The 14,178-nt window shown below is 35.4% G+C and overlaps 2 protein-coding genes across 2 annotated transcripts; both read left to right on the forward strand.

Annotated features, from left to right (window-relative positions):
* Window positions 1-524: 524 nt before the first annotated feature.
* LOC114166857 (tyrosine-sulfated glycopeptide receptor 1-like) lies at window positions 525-4,237 on the forward strand. Its single transcript, XM_028051728.2, has one exon. It carries the CDS (start codon window positions 687-689, stop codon window positions 3,981-3,983), a length of 3,297 nt encoding a protein of 1,098 aa, XP_027907529.1. The 5' UTR covers window positions 525-686; the 3' UTR covers window positions 3,984-4,237.
* A 2,720-nt stretch (window positions 4,238-6,957) lies between these two features.
* LOC114167575 (Calcineurin-like metallo-phosphoesterase superfamily protein) lies at window positions 6,958-13,915 on the forward strand. Its single transcript, XM_028052677.2, has 13 exons — window positions 6,958-7,260; window positions 7,948-8,013; window positions 8,183-8,361; window positions 8,805-8,940; window positions 11,187-11,283; window positions 11,765-11,824; window positions 11,912-12,012; window positions 12,172-12,212; window positions 12,308-12,365; window positions 12,646-12,720; window positions 12,791-12,948; window positions 13,037-13,303; window positions 13,427-13,915. The coding sequence occupies exons 1-13, from the start codon at window positions 7,120-7,122 to the stop codon at window positions 13,674-13,676; spliced, it is 1,629 nt and encodes a 542-aa protein (XP_027908478.1). The 5' UTR covers window positions 6,958-7,119; the 3' UTR covers window positions 13,677-13,915.
* The last annotated feature ends 263 nt before the right edge of the window (window positions 13,916-14,178 follow it).

Genomic DNA, 14,178 nt, shown 5'->3' on the forward strand with positions numbered 1-14,178 from the left:
CATCTTTTGTTGTCTGTCTGCTTCACACGTTGTTATTGGCTTACTTCTCAATCATGTTTTTCATCATCATCTTTCACATTTTCCACTCTTCCTCCACTTCCAACCCTAAAGTAAACGCTCCCATTTCTATTTTTCTATTCATTTCTTTAATGCCAACCATCCACTCCTATTTTTATATTATTATTACACATCCTCTCACGTCGAATTATATTCATATCATCCGTAAAATTAAATATTAGTGAGTGATCCGTTAACAGTTCGATATCAAATGAAACAGAATATTTTAAGATAGACTCTAATCAGACTCTAATACTATATTAAAAATAAAATTTAAGCCTAACTCACAAAAATATCACCGGAATTTCTTTAAGATCAATAGTAGAAGTTTTCCAGAATAAACATGAACACAAGATAGTAAATCAGAAGATGAATTATATTTACTATGGATGTGTTACAGTGATAATGAGAATTAAAATCTAAATATTATATCTATGTGTATATCTAAATACCAAGTTGTCAACGTCACCCTTCCACTCTCTCTCTCTCCCACCCTTCATTTTGCTTCCCTTGTCAATGGATGGCCATGGTCTTCCTTGCTCCCATGCCACCCCAACTATCTCTTCTTACATTGGTTCTTCACCCCCTTATGTCCCCCTTCTCCTTCTCTTTCTCATTTCCACTCTCTCATGACCAACCATCACTTCACACACTCCATTCCCTTAGTTTTTCTCATGTCATCACCATCTCCATCTTCATCTTCATCTTCCCTTTACATGGTTTCCAACTTCATGGTCTCTATCATACTTCCCTTATTCCTCTTCTCCTTCTTTGTTGTTCATGTTTCCTCTTGTAATCAGATTGATAAACTCTCCCTCTTGGCCTTCTCTCGGAACATATCCACCACTCCACCTTTTCCTTCTCTCGATTGGTCTGATTCTCTTGATTGCTGTGCTTGGGAAGGCATTACTTGTGATGGGGATCTTAGAGTCACACATCTTTTGCTACCTTCTAGAGGCCTCACTGGCTTCATCTCCCCCTCTCTCACAAACCTCTCTTCTCTCTCTCACCTTAATCTCTCCCATAACAGATTATCTGGTACTCTCCACCACCGTGTTTTCTCATTGCTCACTCACTTGCTGGTTCTTGATTTCAGCTACAATCATCTCTCCGGTGAATTGCCACCTTTTGTTGGTGATAACAGTGGTGCTGTTATCCAGGAGCTGGATTTGTCCAGCAACTTTTTCAATGGGACACTTCCAAATTCTTTGCTCGAGAACTTAGCAGCTGCTGCAGCTGGAGGGAGTTTGGTGTCTTTGAATGTTAGTAATAACAGCTTCGTAGGTCATATTCCCACTTCCCTCTTTTGCATTAATGACCATAACTCCTCCTCTCTCAGATTCCTGGATTATTCCTCCAATGATTTTGATGGTGCCATTCAGCCTGGCCTTGGAGCATGTTCCAAGCTTGAGAAATTTAGAGCAGGCTTCAATTTTCTGTCAGGGCCTATCCCGAGTGATCTTTTTGATGCTGTTTCTCTCACAGAAATCTCATTGCCCCTCAATAGACTCAATGGAACAATTGGTGATGGTATTGTTGGCCTTACCAACCTCACAGTTTTGGAGCTATACTCCAATCATTTCACAGGTTTCATCCCTCGTGAAATTGGTAAACTCTCCAAGTTAGAACGGCTACTCCTTCATGTCAACAATTTGACAGGTACTATGCCCCCGTCTCTGATGAACTGTGTCAATCTTGTGGTGTTGAATTTAAGGGTCAATCTCTTGGAGGGAAATCTCTCTGCATTCAACTTCTCAGGATTCCTCAGCCTTACGACACTTGACCTTGGCAACAATTACTTTATCGGTGGTTTACCACCAACCCTTTATGCATGCAAGTCACTTTCAGCTGTGAGGTTTGCATCTAATAAGCTTGAGGGAGAGATTTCGCCCAGGATTCTTGAACTAGAGTCTTTGTCTTTCCTATCAATTTCTACTAACAAGTTGAGGAATGTTACTGGGGCTCTGACAATACTCAGGGGGCTCAAGAACCTTAGTACCCTTATGCTCTCCAAGAATTTTTTCAACGAAATGATACCTCAAGATGTGAACATAATAGAGCCAGGTGGATTTCAAAAACTGCAGGTTTTAGGATTTGGTGGTTGTAATTTCACAGGTCAAATACCAGGTTGGCTTGTGAAACTTAAGAAGCTTGAGGCCTTGGACCTGTCCTTTAATCAAATCAGTGGTCCAATTCCTCCATGGTTGGGTACACTTCCTCAGCTTTTCTACATGGACTTGTCTGTTAACCTCCTTACAGGAGTATTTCCATTAGAGCTCACAGAACTCCCAGCACTGGCATCACAACAGGCAAATGATAAAGTAGAAAGGACTTATCTTGAGCTACCTGTCTTTGCAAATGCAAATAATGTTTCACTACTGCAATATAATCAGCTTTCAGCCCTACCCCCTGCAATATATCTGGGAAACAATCACCTTAATGGCACTATCCCTATTGAGATTGGAAAACTCAAAGCCCTTCATCAGCTGGACGTGAAAAATAACAGCTTCTCTGGTGATATACCAGTTCAGTTTTCAAACCTCACTAACTTAGAGAAACTAGACCTCTCAGGAAACCAACTATCTGGTGAAATTCCTGATTCCCTTAGAAGATTACATTTCTTGTCTTTTTTCAGTGTAGCCTTCAATAATCTTCAAGGACAGATACCAACTGGTGGTCAATTTGATACTTTCTCATATTCCAGCTTCGAAGGAAACTCGCAATTGTGTGGTCCAGTCATTCAGCGTTCTTGTTCTCAACAAAATACTACTACTAATACTACTGCAGCTAGTCGCAGCACAAACAAAAGAGTAATGATTGCACTTGTCATTACTGTCAGTTTTGGCTTTGGTTCCTTGATAACAGTGTTGACTCTGTGGATACTGTCCAAGAGAAGAGTTAATCCAGGTGGAGAGCTAGACAAGATTGAAATGGAATCAATTTCTGCCTACTCCAACAATGGAATTCACCCAGAAGTTGACAAGGAGGCTAGCCTAGTGGTATTGTTTTCCAACAAGAACAATGAAACTAAAGACCTTACCATATTTGACATCCTAAAAGCCACTGAGAATTTCAGTCAGGCAAACATCATAGGATGTGGAGGCTTTGGTTTGGTTTATAAAGCAACACTACCAAATGGAACCACACTTGCCATCAAGAAACTTTCAGGAGACTTAGGCCTCATGGAAAGGGAATTCAAAGCAGAAGTAGAGGCTTTGTCAACAGCACAGCATGAGAATCTGGTGACATTAAAAGGCTATTGTGTGCATGAGGGGTTCCGACTTCTGATGTATACATACATGGAAAACGGAAGCCTTGATTACTGGTTACATGAAAGGCCTGATGGTGCTTCTGAACTTGATTGGCCAACTCGGTTGAAGATTGCACAAGGTGCAAGCTGTGGCTTGGCTTATTTGCATCAGATATGTGAACCACACATAGTGCATCGCGACATAAAGTCAAGCAACATACTCCTTAATGAAAATTTTGAGGCACATGTTGCTGATTTTGGTTTGTCAAGATTGATTCTTCCATATCAAACTCATGTTACCACTGAACTTGTTGGTACATTAGGCTACATTCCCCCTGAGTATGGACAAGCATGGGTGGCTACTCTGAGAGGAGATGTGTACAGCTTTGGGGTTGTGATGCTCGAGCTTCTAACTGGAAGGAGGCCTGTAGATGTATGCAAGCCAAAAATGACAAGGGAGTTGGTTGGCTGGGTTCAACAAATGAGAATTGAAGCAAAACAAGATCAAGTTTTTGATCCTCTTCTGAGAGGGAAAGGGTTTGAAGGAGAGATGCTGAAGGTGCTGGATGTGGCTTGCATGTGTGTCAGCCACAATCCTTTCAAGAGACCAAGCATCAGAGAAGTTGTTGAATGGCTGAAGAATGTTGCATCAGAGAACCAGCCAACACAGAAATAAAGACTTGAGGGAAATGTTTGTTTGTCCCTCAACAAATCTTGACAACATTGTATACTTGTGCAAATTCTTTCTTTTGCCTTTCTATAGTTACAGATTATCATTTGACCACTGTAAATGTTGATTCCTCCCTTGAGAACATTATTGCTAGAAAGATTTTGTGAATTGTATTATGTGATCATCCATTTTGAGCTGGAGAACTTTCTATTCTTGGAAGCTGGAACTTTTGACATCTAATAAATCTTTCTGATGATCAATGCAGAATCCTAAAACAATGCAAACCTATGTTGTATATTCTTGTTTTACATCTCAATCTTATTATTGTAGTCCTATAAACTTACTGATTTTTATTTTTATTGTTCATATTATTGATTACCGCTCCTTTCTTTTAGAAGTTGACATGCAAGGTTTTAGTTTAAAAGAAAAAAAAAAGATGATATTTTTTCAATTATATCTCACACCATCCAGCACAAGAAAATGTTTATTTCATCTTGTTCTAAAACAATTGAACTAGACATTAACAAGTGAGTTAACAGCTGATACGATAGGTTTAACAAATAACAAATCTCATTAGGATAGACTATGATCCAAACCATATTAAAAAGTGAATTTTAAGCATAGATCAACCTTCGATTTGTAAGAAAATGTTTGTATTCATATATTCTAGATTTGTCTTATCTCTAGTCGGTGGTCAGTGTGAGATCTCCAACTTACTGAAACATGATAACTGACATCTGAAATTGAAGCCAAATTCACAAGACAGTTTACTTCTGTTACTAAAGAAATGCCACAAAGGAATTTGTCATTTTGCCATCAAAGATAAATGGAAGAACCTCAGCTTACACATCATGCGTTATACTTTTTGTTCTGTAAATCAGCAATGAAATGGATAACTATAACAAGTAACAAGTAACAGTTTATTTATGACCCTTTGCCTTCACGTCCCTTCTGTGTTGAACTATACACATCAGTGGTCTTGGTTTAGTGCACACACCTGTGTGATCATATATGACAATAGGACAGAAAGCCACTAATATCAAATTTTCTCTCAGATTGTTATCCAGAAATGTAGCAGTGCTTGAGCAATCAAACCAATGTTCTACCAGAAGAGGAAGTATGAACTTCATGATTTGACAATTTGTGATTAAAAAATAACTGACACTACAGAATGTGTACACTGAAGATGGCAAATTTTCAGGTTGACAGTTGTTTACTATTAGACACCTTGAATGAATTAGAGATTTTATGGTTCATGACAAAATCTGAGGCCTAAAACCAAAAGCAGAAGTGCACGCAATCACTCACTGAAGAAATGAATGGCCCAACAGTAGCACAATCAGCTGTTTGATATATTATTTAGAGGAATGTGATACACACTCAACAGAAGAACATGTTGGACACTTATTGGAGATGTAACATCAGTGTACATTGCACATGATTATTTGTTGACTCTATATCCGTCTTTTTGGTTGTTCTTGGTAGAAACTAGAAAGTCTCTCTAGCCCATTAAACGTGAGCTTCATTTTCAGTGGTGGGGCTGTGAACACATTATGGCTAAGCATGATATTTGAAATTAACCATTTATTCACCAAGAGCAGAATCAAACAATAAAATAACCCTCTGTTCTAAGTGCATCAAATCATATCCAGAAAAGAGAAAAATGAATAGCTTTAGCAGATCATAGTGGCTTCTTGGCCACTATTTCATCTTTCAAATGTCAACAGAAACCAAGAAACCAACCTCAAGCATGCTTCCTCTGATAAGTACGGTTAACTGGAATTTGATTTTATAATCATTAACAGAAAAACATCAAGGATTGATGTCAATAAATTCGTTATTTTGGTACACTTACATATATACTTTGCTGCAATCTCAATAGTTGAATAGTTAACATTCAAATTTGGAATCATGCATCAAAACTTCAGAGGAAATACCACGTCCAATCTTCAAAAAAATCATTCCTCTGGTTTTGAATACATAGAAAATAACTTGGATACACACTTTGGCTTAATAATCTGCAATGTGCTTGTGAAGTGTTTGTGTTGTATAACTTTTTTGCTTGTATATAACTTTGAATGATCTAACTCAACTTTAAATTTGAAGAAATCTGTTTATGCAAATAAATTAAATAATTTACTAACAAATTAACTCTTCTACACGAAACTTAGGTTTGTTTAGAATATTAGTGACTTAGAGAATGTGTTTAAGTACCATCCCCACATTCCTAACAATATTGATTTGAAGCACATTTTCTTGTGCTAGGCCTATGTAGGATAAAATAGGTCCTATATTTAGACAACTTTTAGCCCAAACAATGTAAATGCATGAAATAATGAAAATATCTAAATCAATCCCACGGAAAAATATCTTAGTCAATTTCTAGAGAAAGAACAAAAAGGCAAAGAAGGCTCCTAAGTATATAAACTTAAATATTATTTCATAACGTTTTCAAACTATTTTTCTTCAAAAATTGGAATGTATTATATGCTTACCACTACCTTAAATTAACATGTCTTTTATTCTGAATGAAATCATTTTTCACATTGGTCCAAAGGTTTTAAAAAATAAGTAAAAAGAAACAAGTAAACATTGTTTATGAAAAATATATTGTTAGTATATTGTTAGGTACAACAAAAACAAGAAGAGAAAGAGACAAAAGATTAATAAAAAAATATATTTTACGCGTGTTTCTTTGTTGATTAAAATAAAATATTTATAGGAGACTTACCCTTTTTTTTAATCTTAAAAATTATTAAAAATAAAATAATTTTATACTAGTATCAAATAAATAAACTACTAAATATAATAATTTGGTTGATTTTTACATTTATCTTAATTTGATACATTTATAATTGTAGATATTTTACATCCAATACATTATATAAGATTTTTTAAAAAATGTTGATTCTTACGACTTTCTCTATTTTTTTTTCTCTTTCTGTTTTATTTTTTTCATTAACAAGGCGTATAGTTTAATTTTCGTTGAAGGGCCAACCAGTTTGACAAAACAGAGAAAAAAAATAAAATAAATTTGAAGGATCCGAGATAGGTAATGTAATTCAATAGAGTGCAGATGAGTGAAGCAATGCTTTGATTTGATTTGATTCCATTGGTGTGAGTGTGAGGATCTGTATTGGTGATGAAGCAGCACGAGTTAACTCTGTTGTTGTGCCTCTTATGGGCACTAACCCTTCTCTATGGTGAGATGTTCGCTTATTGGGTTCCGTCCCTCTTCACCTGTTCGTGGCCCCATCTTCTCCGGAACTCTTCTTCGTCAACGGTAGCTAAAAAGTCTTCATTTTTTCACCTTTTTCATTTCTGGGTCACACTCAATATTTTACATTCTCTATACTTCACAACCAAAACCAGTAGAAATCTCATGTTTGGTTTATGAGCTAGGGAGTTCATGAACACTGAAGCTCTATCTTAAACAAAATAGTAGTTATGGTTTTATTTAATCTTGAAATTGAAGGTAGTCTGGTATATGAAGGTTGTTAGTGTTTTTTTACTAGTAGTGGTTCCACCATGGAATGTGGGCAGTGTATGTACTGGATCTGTAAATTTTTACTAGTTTTGTTGGATATTATTTATTGGGTTTTGTTGAAGAGTTTAATTTGTGTACATTGTTAATGTACAATGTTTTACACTGTGAACCTATTTCATTGCTAGTATGACTCTTAAGGTAGCTATTGTAGAAGTTAAAAACATCTATGTCATTTGTGATTAAATGAGAGAGTAGAAGCTATTTTCAATGACAGAGCCTACACCATTTTCTCTTTGTTGAAATATTGAATATTTGATGATTCCCGGCTGCTGAAGATTATAGTGATGAAGGGAGCCTAAGCCAACATGAATGGTTCTTTTACAGTGTATCAAAAGTTGTGTCTACATTACAATTATACTTTGATTTGCTAAACATAATAAAATGCATAATTAACTGAGCTAATTTTCGGATTTTTGCTTCCAGGCTCAAACAGACGCCGGGAATTACCAAGCTGATTATGTAAAAGTTGCTGTTATTACAGATCCACAGGTGAATTTTCTTCTTTTATTGTTATTTTATGGTCATACTACATATATCTGTGAAAAATATACCTGCTTCGCCTATGCCAGTTTAAGTGTATATGCACTTCTTATTTCAAGTTTCTGTGTTCGTGCATCTCTCTCATCATTTGATTTGAATTTCTTTTTAAACTGAACAGCTCATGGATAAAACTTCTCTCCGCCTTCCTGCAAAATCTCTTGCACTGGAGCTTGCAGAATTCTACACTGATTTAAACATGCGTAGATCGTTCTTTGGATCTGTCCTGCCTTTCAAACCTGATGTCATATTGTTTTTAGGTGATTACTTTGATGGAGGTCCTTATTTATCAGATGAAGAGTAAGTCCTGAACATTATTTCTTAATTTAGTTTTTCACAAGTTTAAAATAGTTTTAATTTTATCCATTATGTCATGTTTAATTTTTTCAATCAGTCTTTTCCACCTATAGTGATTTTGGAACTCAATTTTTACATTTCACTTCAGAAAACAAGAAAACCAAAGAGATGATACATTTTACAGATTAGATGTTGATTCTTTTTTCTCATTTGCTAAAGAAGAAGTTAGGGGACAAAATAATCAACAAGCAAGAATAAGTGCATTGCTAGTTCCTCTTTTTGTTATACAAAAAAAGTTATCCTAAAAAGTCATCATATGAGCACCATGTTGAGTCCAACAAAAAATTTATGGATATTAGTCTCTGGTCAATATCTTGAATGACTGTTCAGCATGTTCACTCAAATTTTCTATTATGAAATGCTTTTACAATCTTTTGGATGAACAGATGGCAGGAATCTTTCAGCCGCTTCCAACATATATTTGGTTTGAATGCACGAGGAAAATACACGGACATGCAAGTTTACTACATTCCTGGAAACCATGATATTGGGTATGAAAGTCTTCATTCTCTAAATCCAAAGGTATTTAAACATGCTATCGCTCAACTTTTTGATTCCCAAAGTTCAATAACTAAGGTTGATTGTTTGAATTGACTTGTATGATGTATAATTATAAGGGAATCAAATGCCCAAAGATGTGACTAAGAGTCTAAGAATGTAGTCATGGTTACAATGATCTTAAGACCTCGAGGATGTGAAATTACATTTATTGTGCCTAAGTGTTGTTGAGTGTGGATATTAAAAGGGAAAAGAATACATAGAACCCTCAAACTCAGGTCATTCTGAAAATAGACACCGTGAACATTATATTCTTTCTAATTACTACTTAAACTTCTTGTATTAATGCAATGGACCCTTTTGAGTCACTAATGAACTACTCATCTTGATCCTTCTTCGAGATTAAATGTTATCCTTTCAGTTTTTCTACTACTAAATTATCATGTTTTTAAGTCTACAAAATTAACAAGAAAGACTTTGAAGACTAGATGACTTCATTTTCATCTTTGGCATTTCATCCACTCTCCCGAGTCATACATGTCTACTTGTCTCACATTTTGTGGGAGGACTCATTTGTCAATGTGATAGATGCAACATCAATAGTAGAATGGGCTATGGCTGAGTTGCCACAAAACCCATAGAAAAATGTATGGAGAACCTAAAGATTCAGATGTGACTAAGCTCCTAATCTGCATACCATTGGGAAAAAAAAAAACCCTTAGATCGCACCTAGTAGTTTTAATAGGAATCCACAAATCAGTGGCTGAGTTAGACATGTGTGGCCTTAGGGTACTAAAAGGTGCACAAGTTCTCATTAGTGCAGGGAGCATGGAAGAGACTCGAGCATTTGGACTTACCCTGACTTTTTCTGTTAGAAAGGTTTTTAGAGAGTGAAGCTTGATCTTGGGCGAATGAAAGAGGAGAAAGAAAAAGACACGATGAGTCCTGTATGTGGTATTCCAAATCTTTCTTATTTCTTTTTCTGATTTTATCTTTTGTTATTTTTTAGACCTTTGAAGGCCAAAAATCAGGAAATTATGTTTTAAAATAATAGTAATTGAACTGCTTAGATATAATCTCATATTAAGAAAGGCTGCAATATGTTCAAGGGGTTGAAGCAATGAAGGGTGCGTTTTAGGGTTGATAGACACCATTAGAGACTCCCAAAGATCAGGAGTTTTGATACCATGTTAAGAAATAAGTTTAAGTATAACTCATTATCACAAAACTAGCTTGTAAGATGAGGGTTGTCCTTCTCACTAATCGATGTTCCAACGCACACCTCTTATGTCAAGCCATGTATATCTCGTGCGTTGAATTAGATATTTATAGGTAGTCCAATAACAACTTGAGAGCACGTAACACAATAGGCCAAACAAACCTCGCTGGGATAGGCCCTAATACCATATCCCATTTAGAAAGAATGATATATTTCTTCTGTATTTCAATAATGAGGTCATTGGTCCTATTAATACATGAGCCTCATGGTTATTTTAGGAAATATAGAGAGCTAAATCTAAGGAAGCAAATCCCTGCAATATGGGATTGTTTTTAAATACGCAATCCTAGTTTTATTGGAAGATACACATTTAATAAAAAATAAAATTACAGCAAGGATAAAATAAAAAGCTTCCTAAAATACATAATGAGCAGCATGGTTTTGACAAGATATAATCTCAATGAAGCATTGGGATGAGTTGTCCATTAGTGAGTTAATGGAAGGTTAACTGAAGGGTCTATTACTCAATTGTATTGATACAAGAAATTTAAGAAGTAGTTGCAATGAAAACAAGTTCAACGTGTCAAAATGGAGTAAAGTTCAGGAAGTCAATATAATCATTTCCTATTTTAAAATTTGGATTATTGATGACAGCATATTGTGTTGAGTGATATGAGATTTTGTATAAACTAATCTCCTTGACATTTATGCATTATTGATATTCTTAGAAGATGAATGTTAACAATGAAATGCCTTCATCTTGTGTTGGTTGTGAATGACACAAAAATTCATTGAAATTGACCGATAATTGATCTTGATGACTGTAAAATGACATTTGGCAATAATGTCGGATATCTATTTTGTTCATTGTGATTCATAAATAGGAGCTTTGAACCACATCTTAAATGTTCAAAACGTTTTATTAAGTGGTTTTTCAAATAAGTTTTTCCCTTTAATTTTACATAATTTACAATCTAATATTTGGTCTGGTTTTGCACTTTCCATTAATTGTGTTCTCTCTATTGGTTCCTTCCTTGCTCCATGAGCATAGGTTATCCAACGCTATGAGGAAGCATTTGGGACAAGGAACTACAGATTTACTGTTGGAAAAGTAGATTTTGTTGCCATTGATGGTCAAACTGTGGATGGTAAGCTAGATTTGCCTTATGTATTTCAGCTGTCATGTTTCTTACGTAGCAATGTTGTAATTACCAGAACTCTTAGTTTATGGTATCAAGTCATCACACTCGTATCATTTCAGTGCAATATGTAATCCTGGTTTATCTGAGACTCGAGTTTTGTCATTTGCTCAAACCCTCTTCTCACAGCTGTATGTGCTGGAATAGATGTTTTTGTATCTGTTTGCTGCGTTGTGCCGTTTATTATGTTTCACATGCAACTTTTAACTATGAACATTTGTCCATTTGGACAAGGCTTTGTTTATGAACTATGTTTCATTCTTTGACATTTTTTTGATCTTAAAAAAGCAATTATAGTTCAACTATCTAAATATCTAAAAATTTATGTAATTGAAATGTGGTAAATTTAAATCATATTCTATTTATACATGTCACTGTTTGGAAAATTTTGATAAAGCTGAAAATGCTGAACTAATTATGTTTTCTACAGGACACCCACAAAATCATTTGACTTCTCAAACTTGGGATTTTGTGAAGAATATCTCTGCTGGTATGAACTGGCCTTTGAGTATATATTTCATTGTTAGGTTGGGTCAATTGTCTTATTGTAATGCTTGTTTCTTTTGAACTTTACTAGGTAATGTGGTTCATCCAAGAGTTTTGTTAACACATATTCCATTGTATCGACTTGATGATACTTACTGTGGTCCTTATCGGAGTTCCCCAGTTATCAATCAGGTAAAGTTTATTTTAGCTTCTTGAAACAAATTTATATCAGGCACATTGAATGTGGTATGGTATTGGTCATTGGAATAATATGGTGCAGTGAGTTCTGTCCCAAATCGGAATGTTTTCTTACCTGCCATTCTTTTTTAACAATTTTTTCTTATATTTCAGAGGATAAATTATGCTGTAAATGGTAATACTAATGAGATATCGTAAGTTACTCATCTTTCAAACCATGAAAACTTCATGAATCGTGTGCAGGTAGCTCATAGTCGCTTATGTTTTATTTAAATTTTATTTTATCCAGGTATCAAAATTATGTTTCTGAGAAGTCTTCACAGTTCTTGCTAGATACAATCAAACCTGTGAGTCATCTCTCTTTTTGGAATGTTGCATTGCTATTCCTACCTTAATATGGTTATGGGGAAAAAGAGTTCATGGTGGATTTACCGATTATTTGTTGTTCAATATATGCCTTTCAATTTATGAGTCCTTGTTCTGTACTGAAAAAAATACCCGGGTCATTTTTTCATTTTCTCTATCGGGATGACTGAGAAGTGGAGGACGACTCAATATAGGGAAGTTGGGAGCTGAAACTTTAGTGAGGGTAACTGCTCTCTGATTTAACAGTTTTGTTTTTGACAGAAGCTTATCTTGTCCGGTCATGATCACGATCAGTGTACCATCACTCATCAATCTAAATCTGGGCCTGTAGAAGAGGTAAAAACCCTATCTTGTTGAAACTGCGTCCTTGAGTGTTTGGACAAATTTAACTGACAGGAGTATGCAGCACACTCTAGGTACTATAAGTTGGCAACAAGGAAACTTGTATCCTTCATTCATGCTGTTATCAGTTGATAACTCAACTCTTCCAAATGCTTCCATTCCAAGAGATGCTTTGTTGACTCATCTATGTTTCCTTCCAGCTCAATTACACATTTACATATGGTATGTTCAAACTGAACTGTGTACAATTTTCACCCGATCTTTTGGGTCATCTCTTTTTTGATGAGTTTTATCTTGCTATAAATGTCAGGTATATTGTGCTATTTATCCTGACCCTTCTTGCCACCCTCTTTTGGCCAACAAGTGGCACAAGTTTTTGGCATCAGTGTTGGGGCTTATTTGGCTATTGTAAACGACTAATCTTTAGCATCTTTTCTAGAAGCGAAACGAAAGACAAGGATGAGGATGCTAACTATGAATATGAGATGATGTGGGATGCAGAAGGATCAATGCATCTTGTAAAGAAACCCTTGAATCCATCTACTGTAAATTCAAACGACCGAAGCTTGGGAGAAAGGTAAACTTTGGTTGCCATATGTGTGGCATTTCAATCCTGTACAAGTATTATATTTGACTTACTGTGAGTCATAAGACATAACATTACTCTCTTCCTTTTGTTTTTTCTTTTATCTGCTATCAGGGGTAATGTTGTGATGCGGGCAGCAGCTAGAAAAACTACTGCTCAGGAAGGAGAACACTCTGTAAATGTGGATATGGCTTCAGGAATTGCTCTTGATCCTATTGGAAGAATACCTCCCAGAGCAGGCAAATCAAGGACAAAAGTTATAATCCAGAGGTTGATACGTACCCTGCGGATGTTCACTGTCATTGCAGCAGTGAATGTTCCTCTTTACATGATGTTGCTGTTCAAGGATTGGATTGACAAATAAGAATCAAATTCATATCAGAGCGATACCACTCAGGTTTTACATCCACTTTTGTTTAATTTAAGGTGAAAATTTGTATATCCAATTACATGTTCAAGAAAGTAATTGCCATCAACATGATCTAACTGATCATATGTTGAGGCTTTTATGTTAGCTTGTAACTCATCTTTAAATTATTCACTGACATGGTTATGATCATACGCAACATCAAGTTATACCAAACGGTTTTGTTAGTTGAGCTATTGTTTCTGTTTGTGTAGATTTCTTCTGAACTCATGTTATTTGCTGAGTATACTCTGCTAACATAGCATAGTCATTTGATTTCCATTTTGATATTCATTTTCGTTTGTATATTTTTTAATACTGTCTTGTCCTACGAATCAGCAACAAAGAATCTCAACTATATTAACTATCTGTCATAAAATAATGTTGTAGGAGGAATCGAGATATTGAGCTCTTAGAAATTGCTGTGTCATATTATATTATATGCAGCCAAAACGTGTAT

Source organism: Vigna unguiculata, chromosome 10, assembly GCF_037176805.1.
Source record: "Vigna unguiculata cultivar grain cowpea cultivar isolate G323 ecotype 2 chromosome 10, ASM3717680v1, whole genome shotgun sequence".
Classification (NCBI taxonomy): Eukaryota; Viridiplantae; Streptophyta; class Magnoliopsida; order Fabales; family Fabaceae; genus Vigna; species Vigna unguiculata.

What these genes read in the sequence shown, in the direction of transcription:
- LOC114166857 (XM_028051728.2), top strand. Translation starts at nt 687, where the DNA reads ATGACCAACCATCACTTCACACACTCCATTCCCTTAGTTTTTCTCATG.
- LOC114167575 (XM_028052677.2), top strand. Translation starts at nt 7,120, where the DNA reads ATGAAGCAGCACGAGTTAACTCTGTTGTTGTGCCTCTTATGGGCACTA. An exon ending in GGAACTCTTCTTCGTCAACG is followed by an intron (nt 7,261 to 7,947) that starts GTAGCTAAAAAG and finishes TTTTGCTTCCAG; the next exon opens with GCTCAAACAGACGCCGGGAA. An exon ending in TGATGGTCAAACTGTGGATG is followed by an intron (nt 11,284 to 11,764) that starts GTAAGCTAGATT and finishes TGTTTTCTACAG; the next exon opens with GACACCCACAAAATCATTTG.